The sequence below is a fragment of the Populus nigra genome, chromosome 19 (assembly GCF_951802175.1).
Source record: "Populus nigra chromosome 19, ddPopNigr1.1, whole genome shotgun sequence".
Lineage (NCBI taxonomy): Eukaryota > Viridiplantae > Streptophyta > Magnoliopsida > Malpighiales > Salicaceae > Populus > Populus nigra.
In genome coordinates, this window is record NC_084870.1 from 6,079,683 (window position 1) to 6,104,676 (window position 24,994).

The window sequence follows — 24,994 nt, forward strand, 5'->3', positions numbered from 1 at the left end:
TTTTGTCCAAGCAGCATCTTCAGCAATCAGCATCCATGAAACTTCAAGTAATGCTAGCATTACAAGGCCTAGCATTACATATGCTTTGGTATCCAGTGATAGCTCTTATAACCACAATACACGGAACAATTTAATTCCGACGAGTACTTATCTAATTCTTATCTGCATTAGAAATCACCTGTCTTGTTGATGACTTATCAGATAAGACATTGAATGTTAAATGTGCTACAAAAAAGAAAACTACACTGGATTTGAAGGTGTTTCAAATACATGATCTTGTAAAAGGCAAAGATTTACATAACGAGACCTCGGGAGCCTCAAAATAGTACGAGCACAGGAAGGAAAACATTATTTCAGTGTTTCTGGAAGCGAATGACAGAAAAAGACTAATTACACTGATGGTAATTCAATCAAACCCTGGAAGCGATCAGAGGGGTATTATTCTGCAGATAAGCACAAGCAGCTGCTACTCCACTTCCCAACTTTACTGGGTAACCCACATCCTTGAGTATCATCTCCACTCCAGCAAGGCAGCCCAGCAATTGCAGCTGAGAAAAGAAATTGCATGCAGAAAAAGAATGAGGCAGGGCTACAATTAAATATGACTGTTATGGTGAGTTATATTTTCCTAGTCATTAACTTGAAAGGAAATGACAAGGAGAGGAAATATTACAGAAAATGCTTATGTTTGACAGAAAATGAGGGTCTGATTAAGGAATCAGGACCCATTTGGCAGAGTTATGTCTGTCTTAGCACAAACAGGCTAGCATGACTGGTAATTAAGACTCAATTTCTCCATCACCTTGTCATAGTTATAAAAGCTTAAAGTTGCAGTAGTTGAACACTTTTGCTGGAAACTACAGCTAGTTAATCCATTATATTGTGATCAGAGTTTAAGAGTTATCCAAAGAAGCTTTGAAGTTTAGACAGTAGAAGGATTTTCAAATCCTCGGTTTGGGTCCTTAGACATTATGACTCAAGAATACGAGTCCTTAGACATTCCAAAGCAGTCTCTCTGCCCACAATTACCAGGTCAAAATGCTGATAGGTAACAAATTGTAATGACTTCTTACCATTAATTTTATTATTTTTCTCCTCGAAGCATGACTAACGAATACATTCACACAAGCAAATTGTTTCATGATTCTTTAATGCAATTTGAAGGATTGTTTTTAATTTAATATACACTCTTGTGGATTATTTGTGTGCTACTGTCAGCAGTGTCTTCATGTACTCAAGTATCCTTCTGAATGATGTTTAATGAATCACTACATGCACATGTTTAAGGATTTGAGAAATGAAGATTACCTCGTTCAGATTGCCGAGATGCCCTATTCTGAAAACCTTGCCAGCTACTTTGTTAAGGCCCAAACCTAAGCTTAAGTTGTATCTTTTCCATCCCCTCCTAACAATTTCTGCACTATCAATGTACGGGGGAACAACTACTGCAGTCACTGTGTCACTGAACCATTCCTCCTTTTGAGTACAGTTCTTCAAGCCCCATGCCTCCACAGCAAGCCTACATTTTAAAATTCAAGGAGTCATGAATTGTGCATCTGTCAGACAATTCAATGATTGAGATAACTTTCTGAAATAATTAGAAGGAAAACATAAAAGAAAAGGGAGTAACCTTGTTGCTTTTCCCAGACGAGCATGCCTTTCAAACACATTCTCAAGCCCTTCCTCAAAAAGGAGATCCAGTGCTGCTCTAAGTCCATACAACAATTGGATGGAAGGAGTGTATGGCCAAAATGTTCCAAGGTTGTAGAACTTCAAATAGTCCTTCCAGTCAAAGAAGACTCTAACCGACTTTGCAGTTTTAGATGCCTCGATAGCTTTAGGGCTTGCACACACAATACCCATCCCGGTAGGAAGAGAAAGAGCCTTTTGAGAGCCAGTTAAAGCCACATCTACTCCCCATTCATCCATACGGAAATCAAGGGCACAAATGGAGGACACTCCATCAACAAGGAAGAGAGCCGGATGGCTGTAGTCATCTGAGAATCATTGAAAAACACGAGATCCATCTTACGTGATCAAGATTAAAATTAAATGATGAAAGAACTGAATTATAATATCCAAAGTCACAGAATTAGAGAAAAGCTGAATGCTGAAGCAGCTCTATGTTGTTTGTCAAATAAAGCATATAAGCTAATCTAACAATCCAGAAAATTAGAAGCTTAGAACTGATCATTTCCAATAAATGGGTGAGGAACGCTATATTTTCCACGTAATTTGCACTGCATAAGTCCATAAGTCCCACTTCCACCCTAAAAAATCCACCACAAAGTACACTGCAGTATGCTTCACTCAAGCATTTTAAACTCAATTGATTTATAAATGCTACGAAAAGCTTCTATTAAGGCATTTATTAGGGATAGGTAAAAGAAGCAATACATCACTGGAGCAGATGTGCAAATAAGACTTAGAATCAACCCTCTGTAAGAGGTACTATTTTGCACAATGAATAACCTTCAGGGAACCAACATCAAGCTTGGAGATCAGCGAAAACCGCTATCGAGTTTCAACCCAAAACTCTCGAGTAGTTAGGGATCTTTCTCTATATATACGTGCCTCAGTCGGTCCCCAGGTAACTGACGCAGGCCTAGCTTTCATGTTCCAGAAGTTAGACAAACATAAAAGGTCAACGACTGTTATAGGATCATATGCTGAAGTCAATGCATATTTTAACTAGTTTATGCTGGAAAAGATCCTTGATTTTCTTTGGAGAAACATCTAAGCAAGTACTATAACCGATAAGGACTATTAGCATACATAGGGATTAATAAGAGGAGGCACTTTATTATTGCTTCTAAAGTTTGCCACTGACAAGCACTTAGCATATACACTTACCAAGTATTTTTCTAACTTTAGCCAAGTTGTTGGTAACTCCAGTTGCTGTCTCATTGTGAACAATGCAAACAGCCTTAATGGTGTGTGCAGTATCTTCCGCAAGTTTTGAGGCCAGGATGTCAAGGTTGGCACCTTGACCCCAGTCACTTTCTACAACATCAACGTTGAAACCAAGACGTTGTTGCTGATCAATCCAGAGCAAACTGAATTGGCCTATCAAGAAAGACACAGTTCGATCTCCAGGAGACAATGTGTTGGTAAGTGCACTCTCCCATGCACCAGTGCCTGAACCAAAATAGCAACGTCAACTAACACAAACTACTATTAACTGAAATATACAAAAATAAATGTCTCCAATAAGATGGCATAAGTTAGCAAACACTTCCAAAATTCTTACGACATAATGGCATTCAAGAAGTCTAAAGCATTTCACTGTATTTGGATTTGTGCTCCAGATGAATTCCAAACATTTTAGAATTTAAGACCTGGTCAGATGACTGCTGCAATAGTACCTGTGGTTGGGATGAGAAATGGAATTCCTGAGGTAGTCTTGAAAATCTTCTTCACATCCTCAAGAAGAGTTTTTGTCATGGCTGGAACTGCTGGTGAACGGTAATCCTCGTTGTTCCTATTCATTGCCCGAATGACTGGTTCCGGGATGTTAACCGGCCCTGGAACAAACAGATGATTCCTTCCTGGTCCATAAAAGTAGTCCATCTTCCCCCCTGCAGAATACCACAAACAAACTATATTCATCAAAACACCTTAGCTAGAAAATCACAGTGCAGAAATCAGTGTTCACAACCCTCTTCGGAACAATTCATGTAGGTTTATGTACTTTACTAAATTCTTAAATCAGGAAAACATTATACGTCCAACTACACTTCCTAGGAATTTTTGTGCCAGCACACAAAGTTAAGAAATCAAGCTGAATTTCATTTTACATAGTTTCATTTGGACAATTCATGCAGTGCTGTTGTATTCAAAATAGGCATAACCCAATACAAAATACCACATACAATTAGATTTTGGAATGAAAAAGAACCAAAAATTTAAATTGCAGTTGCGAGTGCTTTGGTATGAAAGAAAGAAAAATGTAGGAAGGCTGGAAGCTATATATAGCTTGTTGGAAGAATCTGTGTTAGTTTATTGAAAGCTGTAATTCTGCCATTCACTCTCAGGATTTACAACTCCTTTTCCTTTCCTTTATTTTTTGTTTTATCTTCCTTTCCTTTTCTTTTTTTAAAAAAACAACAAAACTCAAGCTTTTTCCAAGAATTATTGGACATCAATAGTCACCTCAGCCCTAGTCAACCTTGTTGTATAGGGTTCATTTGAAGGCATGTTAGGTCTTAATACAGGAACTGTCTTCTAGTTGCCAAAATCTCCACCATTCATCCTACGATTTAAACTTAAGACACCCGAGTAAAATCTTAAAGTTTAAACCACTCAGCTATCTCCTTGGGACATCATCGTGAATTTTTATCAGTTGCTTATTTTCTATCATTAATTAAAAACTGACACTACATAAAATCTAAAAGATAATATGGCCTTAATTATATGTTTTGTCTACCCTTAGTTTCTCTGCTTCAAATACAAAATTAAAAACTTCTTCAACTATAGTTCTATAAGGAGTGAATAATACATTTATAATAATGTATAGAAAGGATATCAACACCATGCCTTTTCTCCCTGGTAAAAAAGAAGCTTGTATATAGGAAAGTAAAGCATGCTGCGCACGTAATGATCAAGGAAACCAGAAACAGTTGATATCAATGTATTCATGCCATCACATCTTATAAGAAATTATGAAAACCATGCCAGTGTATTAATCCTGGTAAATCAACCCCTTTCAACTCCTTGAAGTAGAAGAACCAAAACAAGATTGAAAGCAGTAACAAGGTCGGTGTATTACAGTATTTGTGCGGTCGTGTCGGTGTCTAACAAACCATCAAAACAAGACCACACCTCTGATGAGGGCAGAAGATGAACTAAGATATATAGATAGATATACTACAAGTACACACACACACAAAAGAAAAGGAAAAAGATGAGAGTAACAGGAGAAAGAGTTGTCAGGTATAAATTACCTGTTGTGGTGAGTTTTGATCAAAAGTGTGTCTCTGCCTCTCCTTTTCTTTTTCCTGGTTCTTTGGCAGTGTTAGGGGATGAGTGCCTACAGGCTGTAGTGAAAAAGAAGCTAAAGAGGAGAATTCAGTTTAATAAGAGGGCGGGAGAGCCAATCAATGTCCCAAGTGGGGTCCTCCTTTCACTTGCGTGGCAGATAAGAGTGAACCTATTGGAATCCTGCGGCCAGGAATGACTGCCATGGCCAACATTTTTGGCCTGCATCTGATTTCCACTAACGACTGCTACCATGTTCTTGTTGAGGGTTTTTCTTTTTCTTTATTTGCATCTTTGTCCTTGTATTTTGCTATCTTTCAATTCTAGCTCTCAAGGTATTTGCTCAAGTGAAGTAAAAAGTTGGAATTAAACGTTCAGAAATAGGTGTAGTCTTTGTTGTGTTATTATGGCAAGGGCATGATGGAAACATGTTTCTTTAATTGGTGGGCACAAAACAAATTGTAAGACATCAGGGACCGAACAAAATTAATGGATTATCCATCTCTCTTCTTCTTCTTCTTTTCAAAAATAAAATAAGAGGAGAAGAAGAATACCTCCCTTGTTTTGGCACGACATGCATAGTTTTTGGAAGCAGGTAGTATGAGGTTGAGAAAGCAATGTGAGAGATAAAGTGATGAAGTGCTATCAACCACGCTTCACTTGTGGGAATCAAGGCCACACAGCACCTTTTAATCTTGTCTCTTTACTTCCTTCTCATAATTTTTTGTTTCTATCTCCTATTTTGCTTGATATTTTCATATGGGTATAAAAAATGTTTGAAATTGTAGATGTGATGGTTTTGTTATATATATATTATTTTTTAAAATTATTTTTAATATTTGTGGATCAAAATAATTTAAAAATACTAAACAAATATTAATATTAATTTGAAATTAAAAAAGTAAATTTAAATTTTTTTAAAATATTTTTAAAATGGAAAAACAAACAAAAGCATTGCTTACCTTTTTTTTATATAATTATTTCTTTAATTTTTTGACGTCTACCATGAGCGATGTAACATGTTGGGTATTATTTTGGCCTCTCGTCTTGTACAAATTTCAAACCACAAAAGGCAGGATTATGTTATTTGAAGTGCCAAAAAATAAAAAGACATGCCCAGAAATTTTATAGACTCTTCGTGATTATCAGTACTAACAACTACAATTGTCCTCCAAACATGAGGGCTCTTCTTTGACAAGCTACCGGGATTAATGTCAAATCGCAGCTTAAAAAAAAAACAAAAAACCGCCTGCTCTAGCAAGAATCATGTTATTAGCCTCCTACACTTCTCCCTTTTGATGGGAGATTCATGGAGCTTTGGGAAAAACATAGCATCCACACATTCAATTAAAAAGTCAATCGGCATAATATACGAGGCCATTGCACTGGACATACAACACGCATCCAAAAAATACAGGCCCGGGCTAGGGGATAATATACAGGGGCATGAGAAAACTCAAAACCTAAAGGCATCTGAAACCCTTTTGCACAAGTAGCATCAATGGCATGTAAGGACAGAGCGCTTCCTGTCACAATCCTCGTATACCTAAGCGTATATCTTTAGATGCACAATGTCAGCATTCCCGATTTCTAATTACAAAGCACTCCATCCTATTAAAATTAGCCAAGTTGATAGAAATGCATATACACAATAGCATCAATACACAGAACTTCACAAGCAAAACGTAAATGTGAGGTGAAAACAACAGCTTTCAGTTTGACAATTGATCCATAGCTAAACCAGATTCATTTTTCTGCATTACCAAAGTGAGGGCACATATACGTCCTTAGTAATTCATGCTGATTAAGAAATAGCTCACCACATCAAATAGCAGAAAGCAGATAAAACAATAAATCAGACCACTGTAACACCACCACCTTCAGTAACAATTAGAGTGGAGCTGAGTCAGTGTAGAAACAGGTAACTATAATACATGCCATGTCCAGAAGCTAAGCAGCTTATCATCGTGCACCAAGGACAGAACACAACTACTAATAACATATCGACAAGTTTTATTAGTGTCTCGACAGGAACAATAAGGTTCAGAATAATGAAAAACTGAAACTGTATTTGTAAAAGGGAATCAACATTATTCAAAACTGATAATGTACACTTCTCTCTAGGCATAATACATGTAATATGTTCCGCTCATTTATGTATATTTTAAATTGAATGAAATTCTAATATTTCTTTCACTAACTCCACTATATACGTAAAACCAATTACCCAACTCATTTCTTTGAACAAAAAAGTGCAACAAGACCACATCCATCCTTCTCATGTTAATTAATTTTGGCCATCCCCCAGGCACCTTTTGTACATTTATGCAAATTCCCCATCCAACGGATATTTCAGATCTGCCAGAAAGAAACTAAGTAGGAATTGGCACCTTATTACTCTGATGTTGAAAAGAATTCCACAGTATAGCTAATGACTGAAGCAGTGATGGACCGTGGGAAAGCCATGGGGCTTATGCCTTTAATCAGTTGCTCTCCTTCCCTCGAGCAAAATTTTGTAAAATTTATACCTTATGTAAAATTTTGTTTTGGAGTAAAACCAGTTTGCCGCACTCGGTAAGGTCTCTCAAAAAAAGGCTTATTATCAGGTGGTCCTGCCCCAAGAATCCCCAACGAGTTAGGGTTGGATAAGCGGGTGCCCGGTGGTCTTTGTAAGGGGGGTTGAATATCAGCTTCAGCTCTTCTGCGTCGTTTCCACGCTTCAAATTTCCCAGCATCATGACCTCTGTTTATTGGTTCTGACATTGCATAGGCACTTTCATTTTTATATCCAATTTGCCGCTCAAAATTCCTAGAAAGGGGAGGAAAATTGTTGGGATCGCTGTCTTTGTCAAGAGAAACATATGCAGCACCATTGGCATGAGAGGGTCCAGCACTGGCATCTTCCTCCTGCTCCTGTTTAAGTTTCGAATAAATCTGACGAAGTTTCTCGCCAGATAAATTTGAAAAAGTAGAAACATAATTCCATAATCGCATTGTCATCCCTGGGAAAACATTGATTTAAATGAAAAGAAGCGGCAGGGAACACCAAAAGTAAATAAAAAAGGGGAAACAACTTGAACATGTATAGGATGGAGAAACACATACTATCCTGTTTATATCGCTCTTCCTCGTATTCTAAGACAATCTGGTCTATTCTCCGTCCAATAAGCTGTAAATAGTTCCGAATTTTCAAAAGCACCTGCAAGAAAAGGTTGAACATAAACTTCTAGTATCCAAAAAATATCACTACACAATAGCCTATCAGAATAAAAGATGCTGTACCTTTTCCTTTGGAAGGTCAGCGCTGGTAGTCTGCAACTTGTTAAGACGTTTCAGGGTTTTAATTTCATCAAGCATGACTTCTTCACACCATTCCATCCATTTTACTTCCTTAAACTGCTCACATAATTCCTCATTGTCTGACATCTCACCCTCCTCTTTTACTAACTGTTCAACTCTCTGTGGTCTCTGAGGCCTATTCTTGCTCGTTTGTACACTAACAATTACAGACCCAGGCTTTGCTTTCTTGCCCCTGTCCCGCGAAACAGAGATGTTCAGAAGATTCTCTCTCCCCTTCATGGAGGCCTTCCGACCCCCTTTAGCATTTGCTTTCTTTCCACCAATAGCTGCAAGTTCCTGATTGAAAAGGTGCTAGTTATCATCACATAAAATCCACCTCACTTCAATGCAAATTATCAATACACCAAATTCACCACACGTCCAAATTAGATATGCGACAGAACTATAACGAACAATTAAAAAAAGGCAAGCATGCAAGTTCCTGATTGAAAAAAGAAGTGCTCATTACCAGTACATAAAACCCACCTCACTTCAATGCAAATTAGATATGCAACCGAACAGTAACGAACAATTAAAAACCACGCAAGCACTTACGGAATTACTGCCATCTGATACAAGAATATCATAGGCAACGGATGATGAAACTTTAAGTTTTAATCTCGCACAATTTTGACAGTCAAACTGGGAAGCTTGTTAAATTAATATACTTGTGTCTTCTGTGACAATTGTTTAAATGGTAACATGGAGTTTAACGATACACATAGCACACAACTAAAATGGGAAACAAAAATTTGCAGGGGAAGCTGAAAATATCAAGACTTAAGATTGCACAATTTTGGCTGTTAAACTAGGAAGCTAACTTAATTAATATACTCGTGTCTGTTGTGGCAATAGTTTAAATGGTAGCTGGAGTTTAACAATATAAACATAGCATACGTGCATAATGGAGACAAAGCTTTGCAAAGGTTACAGCAAGAGACTGGATGACAGCATAAAGAAAGCCCTGTTTTCCAGTTTTGGTATTTCCTGCTTTCCAAATGATAGCTTACCATCTCCAGAAGTGCATTAGCACGATCCTTCAAATTTGGAGCACGTGGTAAAAAGGTCTCATGATGCTGGAGTTCTGCTGGAGCAATCTTCTTCGAAAGGCCAAGCCTTTCATCTAACCGTATCTTCTCCCAATTGCCAAATCCATGGTAGTGTATTCCCAGAAGCAATCTTGCATCATCAACTAAGGAAAATACCATAATCAAACAGCTAAAGGAAACAAGTCAATTATTATCCTCTTAAGATAATAATACAAAAGATAGGAAATGCATACTCTGATTCCAGCCACAACCCTTGGACCAGTTTGAAGGCTTCAGGTACATCAACACTCGAAACTGTGCTATGGGATTTTCATAACGACTAATTCGCTTTGCTAGTAGCTGAAGTTCTTGCACACGGCTCAATAGATCATTTGCCTTCACAGGGACACCAAAAAAATCCAACAAAGGACCCTAAAGAAAATCCCATTTGCAATTGTTGAATCAGAAAAGGTAATTATGGTATTCGACCACAAACATATTTATGAGATGCAGCACCTACAAAAAGTAAGCATAGCAAGAATAACCAAACCTTTGGGTCCAGATTTCCAACTTCAACTGCTTCTCTACAACCATCAACCAAAGCATCAAAAAGCTCTATCTGTGCGTCAGGTGGAGCTGCTGCAACTGTTCCACCAACCTCCTCAGCTATCAAGTCTATTTGGTTCAAGTTCCCAAACTTAATCACCTAATTCAAAAAAAAAAAAAAGAGAAAATCCAAACTTTAGCCAAGCATGGCTAGTAGAAACAACTTCTAATTAAAATGAAAACAAAAAAAGGGAAGAAAAAAGGCTGTCTTATAAACTTCCACAATGCCAGAAGCACTCTAAGCTTGGCCAGTTCTCACATTTAACCAGTTTAATCAGCATGGCACTTCCACATATTGCACAAATTGGACAAGTTATCAAAGATCTTACAAGTAGTGAGAAAAGGGGAAGAAGTTAAGGGCTCATATTTCCTTCCAGGTACCAATATAAAAATTTCATTGAACTAATAATTGTTTATTAATAATTTTGTTCCCATTAAACTATCAATTAAAAACGAATTGTGGTGGAGTCTTATCAGGAATAAGAATATTTCCTGCTGTCATCAAGCAGCTGGAGTTGGATTCTCCAAAATTTGACGGAATTGAAAGAATCCACGTTTCTCAGATCCTATTTTCAGGTTAACGATATTGCTATTACATTAAATTAGATTACTCGCAGAAAAGTAAAAATTTGCAAAAGAGTGTATGACAATGGCAGAACAGATGCATAATAAAACTGATTTTGACTAGTTAAATTTGTCTTGCAGGTATAGAAAGAAAAATAGGAAAAAATAAACAATATCCAACCAACAAATTCACAGAATAGGAGCGAGGAGGAGGTTAAGAACCAATCCCCACATTAAGAAAAGATGAATGCACTGATTATATAATATGAATTAAATTAAAAAACTCGTGAAGTTAAGGAATCTGAAAACATGTGTTTTTTATCTCAACATTTCCAACAAGAGAAAAGATGTAGATATACAAAGTTCTAGACTGTCTAAAAAGGATTTGTTTTCACTTCTAACAATCTCGAAAATTGAAAGATAAATTTGAAGCATACCACACGAGAAAAGCGTAAAGCATCTCTCTTAGGCAGATTTCCATGAGACCATTCTCTCACTTGGGAGGATGCTCCCTCGATCATTGGTGCTAAGGGGGCAGAATAATCTGATTTTCGACGCTTCTGCACTCTCTCCTGTGGTTCTGGTTGCTCAGAACCTTTCTTTTTCCGTTTGTTACTTCTCCCAGGTTGATTATCCTCTGCATAACTCTTAGTATTTCTTGCAGCACGAGGAGCTAAAGCATCCTAAGGGAGAAAACAAATATCACACAAATAAAAATATGATAATTACAAAAGAAATGAAATGAACATCACTAGTCATTCAAAAAACATGTCAAGCTGTCATCTATAAAATCTTAAATCAAATTCAACAAAAGAGATGCATACCTCAGCTTCAGCTACAGCATCTGGTTTTATCCAACGACTCCAGAAACTCCCATCATTTTCAGCACAACAAAAATTTGCAACCTGGATATAATCCAAGAATAAAATAATCAGCAAACTTAATTGTGAAAGAATCAATAAGTATGACAACACATCCCCCCTATGCCAACCACAAGTGTGCGCCCTCCCCCCCTCCCAAAAAAAAAAAATAATAAGAAATAAGAAAAAAGTTTGTGCTTGATTTTACTCTCAGTTGGCAGGTAAAATGGGGTCAAGTTTTAGCATGGTGAGTGGGCAAAAAAAAATTAAGAGGGGAAATAGATTTGTCTTTTGTGCATTTTCTCTCTTCCTCAAACTTATAGCCATCATTTTCTTTTTCCCAAGCACCTGGTTATTAGACCCAATAATACACACTATTTACTTTAAGACAATTTAATTCAAAATTGATACGGTGTTGCAAACTTTAACACAATTTTATAAACTCATAAAATGGAGTAGTCATTTAAGATTTTAGACCTTCAAAACTACCCTGATGTAAATGTAGCAGCAGAACCTGGATATAATCAAAACAGAAAAGTACAGAAATAAGCAGTGGAATTCCAACATAGAAAATAATGAATTATTTACTTGCCTTAAAAGCACCTAACAATTCATTCCCTTGCTCTCCCCCAGCTTCCTTCTCCTCCACTTTCTCTGCTCTTTCAAGAATTTCATCAATATCCATACTTAAGAGTCTTTTCTTGCTTTCTTCATCGTTTCTGTCCTCTTTAAAGAGTTCCTCAGCCCCAAATCTTAAAATTGCTGAGAGCTCATTCTGCAATCAAGAAAGGTGAAAAAAAGTGTAAGTGCAATAGTTCTAAGGGACAATAGAACTGCTACTAACAGAATGTTAGAATGCCATGATAATCATACATACAAGAACTCAGCCTACAATTGAATACCCATATTTAGGATTAGAAACATAGAACAGTAGCAACAAAAAACATGAATTATGGTTTGATTATGTTCTTACTTTATCAAAATAACTCCCTTTTTTTGTTTCTTTCTTTTCCAATCTACCCTCTGCATTTAGTTTTTGGATCACCAAATGGTCGAGAACCTATAAAGAGCAAATTTGACAAAAAAAGATATGTTAACTAATAGGGTTAAATACTATTATACAACATAACAGAAAGTCGACATATTAGATGTGAGTATCATGTGTGGATACTATAATATGCAAATGAACATGACTGTTAGGATGAAAGTAATGAAGTGCACTGATAGAAATCGACTCCAAGAATCTACCATCTTCTTCTTAGCTCTCTCTAGGATATCTTCCTCAACGCTTTTGCTTGTCACAAATCTATAGATGTTAACAACTTCTTGCTGCCCAATTCTATGAGCTCTGCTCATTGCCTGATAAATCATCAAACAATTAAGCAACATCTGTTTCCTCTAAACTAAATAATTCAATTGATCGAAACGAAGATCCATGATGGTAGTAGAGAGACTAAAAAGACATGGAGTGAAACAAGTTTTCATTCTGCTTCTAACCTGTAGGTCATTTTGAGGATTCCAGTCTGAATCAAATATTATAACTGTGTCAGCAGTTGCAAGATTGATGCCTAAGCCGCCAGCCCGAGTTGAAAGAAGGAAGCAGAAATCATCACTACCAGGTGCATTGAAATGTTCCATTGCCTGCTGACGCAACTCAGCCTTTGTGCTACCATCAAGCCTTTGAAATTGGAACCCTCTGAGTGACATGTATTGAGCTATTATATCCAACATTCTGACCATCTGCAGCAGTTGACCAATGCCACAATTCATTTGTCATTTAATATGCTTGTATACCTTTTAAGGTAAAATAAGTCAATTCAAATAATATATCCAAGACCAAGTTTTTCAAATGGTCACAGCACCCTGCTAAAAAATCAGCAAGGTGTCAGTTGAGGCTAGTACTCAGTGTTTGATTCAATTGTGAGGTATAACGGAATTTTAGAAAGTGGAAATGAAAATGCATCAAGGAAGTTAAGCATCATCAGTTCCCAAGTAGACCGCCCTGGTACTTGGAAAATGCCTAATCAATTGGGTACATTCACTACACAAATGATGAGTTTCCATACCAATCCAAATTTGACTAAATAGGCAATAAATCATGAATAGCAAGAAAATGCACACTACAAACCATCGTTTACCCTCATTACAGTTAATCAGCTTATCCACATTTCACTACGAGGCTGACCCAGAATTGAAGAGATCATAATATCATTTATAGCTTCGAAGGGATACCTAAGTAAATTACAGTCAGCAAGCATATCGATGCAAGGAGAATAACAACAAAAAAGCTAATGAAACAAACCTGGGAGAAAATAAGGACACGATGTTTTGTCTCGTGCAATCTGACAAGTAGTTTGTCAAGAATAACCAGCTTTCCACTGCTTAAGATAATCCTCTCCAGTTTACTGCTATCATTGGTACTGATGTCCCCGCCATAACCATGATCCGCACTTTCAAATAGGAAGGGGTGGTTGCAGCATTTCTTCAACTCTACCACAATATTCAGAAGTGAAACCTGAAAACATAAAACAACTAATATTATCAGTTTTCAACACAGTAAAAAACAACATGCAGCTTCAGTCACTTCTAATCCATAAACGAAGTGCCTCTAATGTTTGACTCAAAATTCAGTGATGTCACCAATAGCTGTTAGAATTACTTTCCAAGCCTAAAGTTCTAATAATATTCATGATTTCATCGCAGACACTAACCTGATTGCCACGAACTCCTTTGTTCAGGTCATGGAAGTTACGTTCCAAAATCCATTTATAGTATCTAAACATATGCAAAAATCAAAAATTACAAAAGCTGTCAAGAAATAATCCAGAAGAACATCACTTTATCACAAATGGAAAACATCGCTCACTGTTTCTGGAGAGGAGACATTTCAACCCTCAGAATGCGCTCTATTTTGGGAGGCAAGGATTTCTCCACATCCTTGATAACTCTTCTGAGAATGTGAGGCCTCAATTCCATGTGAAGATTAGCGAGCTACAAAAAACCATAGAAACTTAAATTAACTAAGTGTAGAAAAATGTGTGTGTTTGTGTGTGCCAACTGTGAAGAAAAAGCAAATACAACAGTGTAATGTACCTCATTTTCATTAAACGAGCTAAGATTCTTATAATTGTGAACAAAATCATCCTTACTCCTGAACTTGTCAGGATCAAGAAAATGAAGCAGAGCCCTGTCACATTTTGAGAAAAAAAAAATCAATTAAACCAGGCAAACAAAGGAGGTCTGCAGCAACTGAGGGGGAAAACACTAGAGAGGAAAAATTAACCAAAAAAGGGAAAAAATCAACAATGTTCTTTGAACAAAACAGAGCAATGAAGACAGCTCTCATGTAATGCTGGCTTGCAAGCCATCATAAACAATCAGCAGAACCAACATGCCAATGACCTCCTAATGAATTCCATTTTCAAAATATGTGCAAATAATAGATTTGACCAACATAAAAATATCATGACTAGTATCAGCAGTTTCCCCAGACAAAGGGTGCTTATTTCACGCATGTTTAATTATGTGCCAAAACAAATAGTTAAATGAAAGAAAATACCAAAACAAGCGAAGAGAACATGTGATTGCACCAGCAGCTCTTATCTGAAGAGTTGGTAAGATAAGGACTGTATTTAAAAAACACAGTCTATGCTATAAACAGTTTCCTAAACTTTATAGGCCTTCATAGTTATCATATCTGGGGGGCAAATTTGGCACAGGATAATTCCTGAAGTTTGAATGCAAGAACAATAACAGTGAGTTAGAGGAAATGAATAAAAACCATAGCTCTTCCACGCTGTTCTGCAATGGAGTGCCAGTAATTAGCAATTTGTTCTTGGTGCTAAATTCCTGCAGGAAAAAGAGAATGAATTATCCAAATAACAACTAAATCAACCAATCACAGCATACATACAAAATACTGACACCAAAATTAATTGTAAAATGCCATTACCAAAAGAGTTGTGTACAACTGCGCTTCACTGTTCTTTAACCTATGAGCTTCATCAACCATTAAATAATTCCACTTAATCTTGGACAGAACAGCCTTGTCCTTCAGAACAACTTCATATGTGGTCAACAGAGCACTGAATTTTATAGGTTGGCCAACTCTCTTATCATTGTAAAATTCGTATTGCTGACAAACCTGAAACCAAGGCTCAAACATGAATAAACACAACAAAAAAAGCTATAATGAAACAAAAAAAAACGATAACCTACAATTGAAAGTAACACCTTGCAACATGAGTTAAAAGAACATAACAAATATTGACAGGGTGAAAACCAAAATCCTTTTCTATCTGAGCCTTTTTCCCTACCATCCCATTTGTTTAAAGACTCGGCTTATTTTAAGACAACAGGTTAGATTTTTAACCATGCCAGTGTAGCCAAAAAACCTTGTCTCAGAAGGCAACAAGGGAAAGGAATCCCAACTCCCTATCTCATCACAGTAAGAGTTTCACAGACAACTAAAACTAATCTACAATGGGTATTGGGTACTGGAGAATGCCACCACAATGCATGATTTTTCTAGGTCATGAAAGAAAATGTTTGATTAACCAGATCATGAAGCACAGCAGCCATCATTAATTACAGCGCTTTTATTCACAGACAACTTCAATAACCCCCCCTCTTTTCTGTCTTGCACTGAGGTAAGGCCTGCCTCCAAAGCTTCTTAAGGATAAGAAAAAGGTTACTGGCATGCATACACAGCTGTCACCAACTAAATCAGGGCTTTTGAGCTTTCCCACTCATTCCCCATATCAAGATTTTTTGGATGCCTGAGCTTTAATAACATGGAGTATGGACTGCTTGATAAGTAGCAATTTTTTTAAAAGAAGAAAGTATCTAGAGAAAAAAAAGTACAGTACAGAGCTGGAGAACAAGACATTCCTCTAAGAAAAAAGCATAGATAATCTAGATCAAAGTGATAAATATTCCAATCTCTTTTAGTATTCCCTAGAGAATTGACCCTAAAAGGACCTGCTGCTTGACATCGAAAAGAAGCCAAGAAATTAAACTAACTTTCAGGTTTTAAGACTTTGATGACTTCTGGAACTCTTTGGTCAAATTCTTCAAGTTTTTAATTTACCAGCACTGACAGCAATAAAACCAGTACTTTGTGCAATCTTTGCACCTTCCTGCAGTTATAATTGACAGCATCTCACATGATCGATAGTAATATAACTATAACTTAGACAAATATTATGATTTTAAGATCCAAGAATCTAATTTGAATTGCACAAAACAATTAAAGACCAGATGCCAGTATCAAGAAGGAATTAAATAAATAGATTAATCTCAAAGACATGAAAAAATGACTAACCTCTCGACTAGCACGAGTACCAACATATACAATAACATTCATATCAGGAAGCCACTTTCTAAATTCTTTAGCCCAGTTAGACAAAGTTGATAAGGGTACAACAACAAGAAATGGTCCGGAGATCTGCTGAGCATTCTGCAGAGTGAGAAAATTTGAAAGTTTCGTAACATGATCAGTTAACATGGTTTTAAAATATTTTTAAAAAAATTATTTAATGCAATTAGAAGGGATCCCAAGAATAAAACAATTAGAAAAGAAATACAGGAATAAAAAAATAATTAAACAAACTCCTTGGGTTGTTCAGGAAAAGAAAGGGTTTTACCTGCAAAAAACCAAGCATGGAAACTGACTGAACTGTTTTTCCGAGACCCATCTCATCAGCTAAAATGACATTTGTATCATTTCTCCAACTAAGAATGCAAGTGACTAATTAGGAAATGTACCAATGACATTAGGTTTCAAGTTAGTCAACAATTTTCCCTTCAAGCAAAAGATAACCATACCTGTTAACTAGAAAATTCAAACCCTCAAGCTGGTAATCACGAAGCTTTCCTCCTCTCAACCATTCAGGCTGTTCATCAAGTTTCCTTAAACTTGCTAAGAGAAAAGAAAATAAAAAACGCACATGCATTTAAATTTATTTGCACCATATCACACTAAACATCATGCAGAGAATTTCTGGCGCAGTAAAGACTATAGCTAGTTTTTTTCTTTTACAGAGAATTGCCCGCATAAGTTTTTTTTTATTTGAATGAAGAGTTATGCTAGCATAAATTGGAATTAGAAATTGAAAGAAAACAAAAGGATATTTGACTATTAGAACAAAAACAACTGCCTACAATTTGCTAGTAGGGCAGTAACATAAAGCAGCAAAGCGAAAACAATCCTCAGTTTTCAGAGCAGAACTTGATCTTTTTAAATTACAATGCCACTCATTTTGCAGGTCGTAATTATCCAACTTTTCAACTGACACACAGTCCCAAAAAACACTGGCTACACCAAGTCACAGACCTTTTCCTTTCTTGCGCTGTAGATCCACCATTTTCCCCTGTACAGCAATTGCAGCCTCACGTGCCTGCAAAAGAAATGGTAGCTACAAATGAGTGCTACTTCATTCATGTCAATTGCAAAATGCAAAGCCATAATTTTCTAAGAAAAATGTTGACCAAAAACACAAATTATTTGTGCCAGACCTTGTACTCGTCAATAGCATCTTGTGCAAAAGCAATATCTACATCCTTTTCCCTGCACCACACATCATTGACTATTAAGTATAAGAGCAACTCTCACAAACACCTATGCATGCATCACTACTTCATCAGTGGATATCTAGAGGCTAGGCTAATTTCACATGTATGTTGTTGAATCCCATAAGCCAGGAGATAAGACCACGTCTAGGATGTGATTATCAATAACAAAAGGTACATAAGAATTTCAGAAGTACCACCAAAAAATCACAAGACTGGTATAGTTTAGAATACCAGGTTGCTTCAGCATAAGATAGTCCTCGCCACTTGACAATATACTCCGGCACGACATTACCAGAGCTATCTTTAGTAATTCGATCAGCAATAATTCTCTCCACCTGCAAAAACATATGAGCAACTAGCAAGAATTGGAGAGTGACAAGAAGATTTGTGGAATAGTGTAAGAGAAAAAAAAAAGAAGAAGAACTGGTCAAAGACTTATAAAACAATGCTGCAAAACAAACCTGACTATTTTGCTTGATTAGATCCAAATCCATTTCCTTGCTCACGTCATTGACCTCAATCTGATAGATAAAAACCAAACATTTAAGGATAAATTAAACCATCCCAAATAACCAATTTGCCTAGCAGGTTTCTTTTGTATTGAAGTAAAATATGTAAAACCAGAAAAATAATTCTGATAAAAATATGGAAGGAACAGTTCCATGAATTAAAATGCAAGTACTGTTTTCCCAAAATTAAAAATTCAAGAATTTCTAGTTAAGAAACAGAAAATGCACCATCAGCAACGGCAAACCAATTCGAAAAACTTAGATCCAAAAATTAAAGGAAAGGGTAAATTCTTTCTGAATTTAAATGTATGAAAGACAAAATACAAAGGCACATAAATTACCATTCAGTATATTTTGGTTAGAATTCAGTATTTTTTTCATCCTGTAAGAACTAACCAGCTTATTCATAATGTAAGAAAAGTTAAAAAAGGATCAAATATTTCTTCCAGTTATAAGTGCCCCTCAAATATCATCACACCAGTGTTGGACTTGCTAAACCATCTTGACAAAATGATCACCTGATTTTCAGGAAACAAGGCAACTAAATGCCAACCGTATAACCTATTCAGTCTGGATCCTTATAAATAATGATCTAGAACAGCATGTGAAATTACTGAGCCACAGAAGCTATTTCATTGTTATAGAAAAAAAAAATCTGTGCATTTCTCATAATTACAGGTATCTCACATTCAGATCAGGCAACAGATGTAAATTATTATTGAGTGTTTTCATATCATATCAAAACATGCACATCCCAGCATCTCTCTTTCTCCTCTCTGATATTATTAAGAAAAGAAAACTTCAAAACCCTTTTAACTTGTAAAGCAAAAGGTATACCTCCTCACGTGTAAATGATCTCCTGTACCTCACATCTTCCATCACTTTTTTAGTGTAGTTCAGTACCTTCTTAAAACCACTTAGCTGGTGACACAACAGCAGACAATGTAAACAACAGATCCAGGGGGGGGGGGGGGGGGGAAGGAAAATTTTCAAAGCAGAATAAATTAAACTTAAACCAAAAAATGCATTTGATTATTAGAGCTTAAATTGCATGCATAAGAAACAGAAATAATAGCAATTATACATTTTGTAAGTCAGAAAATGATTTCCATTGGCAGTGCATATGTGACTGGCCTTTCCACTTTATCAAGAACTCCATTTCTTTCCAATCAGGCACAGAATCAAACAGGTAGCTTAACAGAACAGGCTCCGTTGATCTATTGTTCCTCATTGCATCTTCAGCCGTGCCCCTTGGCTGATGCCACAGTACCCTTTCAATGGAGTCACCATCTTCTTCTTCAACTTCATCCTATTTTGGAGAAGACAAACAAAAGAAAGAATAACAATAGCATACCAAAACTTGGTGATGTAATGAGAGAATCCATTAAAGCACTGAAGCCTGTGAAATATTTAATATTCAAATCCAAAGTGCAACCTCAATTGCCAAAACAATAAAAATAACATAAAGAAATATCCGAAGTAGAAACAAGTACATATAAAACTAGAGCTAGAAGATCAAGAGTTCTGGTTCAAATGATTCCCGATCATCATTCACCTTTCCCAAAAATAATTTTTGACAGGCCTATCTAGGGCCTGTTTGGGTGTGGTAGAGGTTGATTTTCAAAATGTTTTTCGCTTAGAATGCATCAAAATAATATTTTTTTTATTTTTTAAAATTCACTTTTGGCATCAGCACATCAAAACAATTTAAAAGCATCAATAAAAATAATTTGAAGCTAAAAAAAATTCATTTTTTTTCAAAAGCATGGTTGGACCGCAATGCTAAGCAGGGCCCTAGAATCCTCAAACTATAACACTAGGACCAATTTAACCTCATTGATAGGATTTTGGCCAAAACAATTAAATATAAAATATTTTGCTAAACATAGAAACATGGATTCTACAAGTATTTCCCAGTGCAAATGTCCCCTAGAGAGCATACATTATTTTAAGAGTTTGTCCAGCTTAAAAATCACAGAGACACAGCAAACCCAGCTTGCTGGCTAGGGCAGGAAAAAGAGAGGCCTAATAACAAACAAACACACGTGTAAAAACAAAGTTTTTTTGAGTTAAAAAAAATTACTTTCACTTTCTAGGGAGTTCCTGGAAAACTTGCAAGAACTCATGCAACTTCAATTAAGAACTTGATGAAAAGAAATATAAGAAGCAAACTTACAACATATATACATATGTATATATATGGATCAAAACAAGCAGAAAAACTCATATATGCAAGCCCTAATCTATAAGATGATATTTCTAACCAAAACAACTATATCATAAGATTTTTTCATCCACGTTAAAAAAAAAAAAAGCATTGTAACATCGTAAATTATAGTATGATAAACTGCACCTTTTGGGCATTCTTCTTTTTCCCTTCACCAATCTCTTCGCTTTCATCACTTTCAACATACGATACCTTACGAACTGACCTACTTGAAGTGCGAACCTCATTGTTTCTTCCACCAATGTTTGTTGACATAGTGGACCGAGCATTAGATTTGCGGAGATGATCACCTCTTTGAGTCATGTTCTTGAAATCTTTGTCGCTGTCAGAATCCTCTGCCGAATACTCATCCTCTTCAAATGATGTTTTCCCTCTCTTTTGTCGACCGGAAGCACGTAATGATGTGTGCTCTCTGGCAGATTTTGTATTACATCCACCTTTACCCTGTTGCCTACCCTTAGGTTTTTTTGTGTAATACGAATCATCATCATCTTCATCATCTGAGATAACCCAATCATCACTGTTAACTTCTTCATCTGAATCTTCACTCTCCCCATCTTTATCCTGGTTTTGGTGAAAAAGCACTTCATCAGGGTAAAAAGAATAGGTGTGCAATATTGGTATGAACTTTATTATCTGAATCCACACGCTCTTCTTGTCATGCCTTGCAGCATGCACAAAAATGTAAGTGTGCCACATTATAAAAATAAGGCAATAAACTAACAGAAGATTGTAAGGATAATACAAATCAAAGAACAATAAATTGGACTTAAGAACAGCAGACTGAAATTAAACATCATGAAAATTGCCCTCACAAGGCTAGTAATAAACCCACGTGCTGTACAAAATACAAAGGCAATGAACCATACTTCAAATAACAACTATGAAAGTGCAACGACAATAACCTTGCCCCCCATGTGACCACTCAAGGCGCCATAATCAGGGTCAAAATCTGCATCATCAGGATCATCTTCTGCTAGCAATATCACAAAAATTTCAGCTCCAACGTTAAACAGTAAAAGAAATTACCAACTACTAAATAATATCCAAGCATCTCATAACTTGTTTTAGTGAAAATGGTATTGAAACCTAACAGAAAATGCAACAATAACAAAGAAATTACCATCTTCGTCTTCTTCCTCATTATCACCATCACCATCATTATTGTCATCATCATAACCTTCACTATTGTGTAAACCTCTAGACCTCCTCCTGGACACATTATTCTTGATTGGTACAGGCTTTGATTGCAACCTAGAGCTCAAATCAACGGGTTGGCTAAACCCCCTATAACGCATCAAGTCACTTTGATCCTCCCCGTCCTGCTCATAGTATTCATCAGACAACATCTCATCTGCAGGGACATCAGAATGGCCTTTCCCACCCCTACCTACTTCTTTTTGTCCCTCTTCATCTTCCGATTCTAATCTACCATCCCTTCCATTTGATACATTATCTTCTGACCCTTCTGCATTTCTATCCTCTGACTTGGAATCCTGCCTGGAATCGGATGCCCCAGGAGTAGCCATGGGTTGACAGTCCTTCCAAAAACTGGAACCCCATTTTCCAGCCACATTTCTCCTTCCAGAAGGTTGCAATTCTGAATTACTCACACCAGCACAATTGTCAGCAGCCACATCACTCTGCAACCTACCTGCAGCATCTGGTTCGCTTTCATATTGCGCATCCATGTTCATATCCAGTTCTCTTTCACTAGAATTCACATCTACATCCTCATTGCCTAACATTCTACCTGTACCCTGACCTTGCACTTTTCCTTCTAGGACACTCTGTGAAACTGCTTCAGTTGTATAGTTCCTGCAAAAAGCCATCCTCTCACATGAAATTTCAAAGGTAATTATTTCCCGCCTTTCCCTATCTGCAATGCTTGCTGTGAATACAATGCTGCAGGTAACTTTTCTGTTCTCTTACAATCTCCCTCAAGGCCTGGAAACAATAGAAACCAATAATTAATTAAAATCAACATACAAATAATAAAAACTAAAATTGCGCTTCACAAAGGTGTTAGCAAAAAACACACTAGGAGAAAAAAAAAATTGTCTTCAAAAAGAAGAGTTTAACTTTTAACCCCATACTCTTCACTGTATTAACTAGTAAAAAACAAAACCCAAAATTGTAAAAGAAGAAATTTCTTTATGAAGTGAAGATTATCGGGTTCTTTTCAGATAGCAGATATCTGAGTAATCAAATCTTGATAACAAAACCTCGTTCATTCCACAATACATTCACTAACTAGGACTGAAGAAGATTCTGATCACAATTTAAACTGGCAACTGATGGTATTCAAAAACTATAACTAAAATCGGAAAAAAAAACACTTGACTTAAACCAAAACCAATGGAAAAAGACTAAAGACAATCAGAAACAAGTTCCTAAGAGTTCAGATGATACTAGAAATGAAAGAATTATCAGAGCAGGCTCAATACAATCAGAAACCGAAGCGAAGTAATCACTAAACCCACTAACAAACAAAACAAAAGATGAAAACAAGTCAAACAAAGCAAACTATAGATCCATGAGTGAAGCCGCAAAATCAAATGACTACACACTTAAACCTCCAATTTAGAAACCCTAAAACGATCAAGAAACCCTAAATTCGAAATCGGAAACGTTGAATTCACGTTAGTAAGCATCGAAAAGAGAAAATCGTGCCGAAAATTGCAGCCTGTTATTAAACAAGAAGCTAACCTCAGTAAATGAAGAACCAAACTGATTTATCTAGCTAATTAGGTCAAGATACTCTTAAGAAAAAAACAGGAGAGGGTGCGCAGTATAATATCGGGGCACCTTAGAAATCGCCGGCGACCAATGAGTTTGAAAAAAAAAACGGTGTCGTTAAGGATGTTTCGGTTTAAATGTTAACGGGTATGGATTTTTTAGTATAGGCGGCGGCTGTTGCTAAGATACGCGGAGGGTGAGGTTAAGAACGGTTCCCGATTGAAAGGAAGACGACGAATCGATTTTGGTATTGATCGTCGATTGGTGTCCGTGAGAAAAAGAAGAGAGAGACACCCACAATGTGTTCGTTTTTTTTTCTAGAGAGAGAAAGTTAAAGATTTGTTTCTTGTGTTTTTGTTTTTTTTTTTTGAGAGGGGGGAGAGCAGAAATAAAAAATAATAATAATTGATTTCGGTTTTGGAGCTGTTATTTATTTTGGAGAAAAAACGTGTTTATAGTTAAAAACAATAAATCTCTCTTAGTTTTGTGTATTTTGGAGCCAATGGCATGAGCCCACCTGGCGATTAATCGGACGGTAAGCGTGAGACGAGTTCCCAGGAGTGGTGTCCGCTGCTTTCAATTTCAAGGGTTGAAAAAATAAATGCAAAATGGGGGTTGAGCTGAGTGAAGGAACTTGATATTTAATATTATAGAAAATAATTTTTTATTAATAATATAAAGAATCCGTGATAAAAAGTGAGAACAAAATAAAAACTATAATACAGACGCTCCAGTACCTTAGCTATAACAATTCAATTCTCATAAAACTAAATACATTAACTTTACTATTTTATTTAACAAATTTCTAAAATACTAGATGAATTCATTGTAGCAATAAATACAATTTACTATGAATTACTAAATAAATTTATCTTTGTATCCCTCAATGAAAAGATTAGAAGGCTAAGATATAGTGATATTTTAATTTTTTTTATGTTGAGTCATTGATCATTAAAAAATTAAACATAGGTATTAACCGTATTATTTTTTTTTAGATTATTTTATAAGGTAAAAATATTATCCTACCTCTAAGGTCAACAAAATTTAAACCTGCTAACCAAAATGTTTTTTTAACTTTACTTAAATTTTAAAATAAGTAAAATACTTCTTTGCCTTAAGAAAATGCAAAATAGCTTCTTTGCATTTAGAGGAGTTTTGGTATTTTTTACATTGTTTTTTTGTTATTTTCAAGGTTATAGGAGGTATTTTACTAATTTAACATTTATTTTTAATATTAAATTCAAAAAAAGATGTTAGCGCGTATTTTTCACCGGTTGGTGGTGTCCGCACTCTTTCGACGACTCGTGTTACGCCACTATTTGTCCGAAAATGACCTTCTGTCATGTCACTAAAAGCATCGTCACGTGTTCTTCCTCCTAGTGTAGAGCATGCTAGCGATGAACCGACAGTTTGTCGTTAGTGGTCGTTTCTTCTTTTTTCTTCCTGCTTTTCTCTCTCTTATTAAAGTACATGTTTTTCCTCTTTTCCTTTTATTTTTCAATTTCAGTCCTTGTGTTTATTATTGTTCATTGACATCGTTCGCTCTTTTAGAAAAGTATTTTATTTTTTAGA

The 24,994-nt window shown here is 36.2% G+C and overlaps 2 protein-coding genes across 7 annotated transcripts; both read right to left on the bottom strand.

Moving 5' to 3' along the window:
* Positions 1–223: 223 nt before the first annotated feature.
* On the bottom strand, positions 224–5,102 carry LOC133679869 (serine--glyoxylate aminotransferase-like). 3 transcript variants are annotated; one of them, XM_062102587.1, is made up of 6 exons: positions 4,944–5,102; positions 3,366–3,578; positions 2,854–3,138; positions 1,631–1,997; positions 1,309–1,519; positions 224–548 (listed from the first exon to the last, which is right to left on the bottom strand). In XM_062102587.1, exons 2-6 carry the CDS (start codon positions 3,568–3,570, stop codon positions 411–413), a joined length of 1,206 nt encoding a protein of 401 aa, XP_061958571.1. In that variant the 5' UTR covers positions 3,571–3,578; positions 4,944–5,102; the 3' UTR covers positions 224–410. The 3 variants fall into 3 exon arrangements, with proteins under 3 accessions (XP_061958571.1, XP_061958572.1, XP_061958573.1); XM_062102588.1 differs by lacking the exon at positions 4,944–5,102 and adding an exon at positions 4,769–4,900; XM_062102589.1 differs by lacking the exon at positions 4,944–5,102 and adding an exon at positions 4,537–4,686.
* A 1,924-nt stretch (positions 5,103–7,026) lies between these two features.
* On the bottom strand, positions 7,027–23,815 carry LOC133680326 (protein CHROMATIN REMODELING 5-like). Of its 4 annotated transcripts, none has more exons than XM_062103191.1 (31): positions 23,492–23,812; positions 21,807–22,630; positions 21,589–21,659; positions 20,810–21,247; positions 19,541–19,765; positions 19,294–19,377; positions 18,409–18,468; positions 18,179–18,282; positions 17,891–17,942; positions 17,709–17,772; positions 17,201–17,294; positions 17,020–17,107; positions 16,698–16,832; positions 15,327–15,518; positions 15,156–15,223; positions 14,468–14,561; positions 14,241–14,365; positions 14,086–14,149; positions 13,677–13,889; positions 12,872–13,114; positions 12,623–12,733; positions 12,348–12,434; positions 11,967–12,149; positions 11,339–11,419; positions 10,952–11,197; positions 9,895–10,050; positions 9,599–9,776; positions 9,327–9,508; positions 8,260–8,613; positions 8,083–8,176; positions 7,027–7,979 (listed from the first exon to the last, which is right to left on the bottom strand). In XM_062103191.1, the coding sequence occupies exons 2-31, from the start codon at positions 22,513–22,515 to the stop codon at positions 7,507–7,509; spliced, it is 5,268 nt and encodes a 1,755-aa protein (XP_061959175.1). In that variant the 5' UTR covers positions 22,516–22,630; positions 23,492–23,812; the 3' UTR covers positions 7,027–7,506. The 4 variants fall into 4 exon arrangements, with proteins under 4 accessions (XP_061959175.1, XP_061959176.1, XP_061959174.1 ...); XM_062103192.1 differs by having other exon boundaries at positions 21,589–21,656; positions 23,393–23,812; XM_062103190.1 differs by having other exon boundaries at positions 23,393–23,812.
* Positions 23,816–24,994: the final 1,179 nt, after the last annotated feature.

Bases quoted from the DNA above. Each gene is read 5' to 3' on its own strand.
- LOC133679869 (XM_062102587.1), bottom strand. From the start codon at position 3,570: ATGGACTACTTTTATGGACCAGGAAGGAATCATCTGTTTGTTCCAGGG. The intron at 3,139-3,365 runs GTACTATTGCAG...ATTTTGGTTCAG, and splicing joins ATTTCTCATCCCAACCACAG to GCACTGGTGCATGGGAGAGT. The intron at 1,520-1,630 runs GTTACTCCCTTT...TTTAAAATGTAG, and splicing joins CGTCTGGGAAAAGCAACAAG to GCTTGCTGTGGAGGCATGGG.
- LOC133680326 (XM_062103191.1), bottom strand. From the start codon at position 22,515: ATGGCTTTTTGCAGGAACTATACAACTGAAGCAGTTTCACAGAGTGTC. The intron at 9,777-9,894 runs GTTTGGTTATTC...GATTTTCTTTAG, and splicing joins TTGGAAATCTGGACCCAAAG to GGTCCTTTGTTGGATTTTTT. The intron at 8,177-8,259 runs GTACAGCATCTT...CTTTTCTTGCAG, and splicing joins CTGACCTTCCAAAGGAAAAG to GTGCTTTTGAAAATTCGGAA.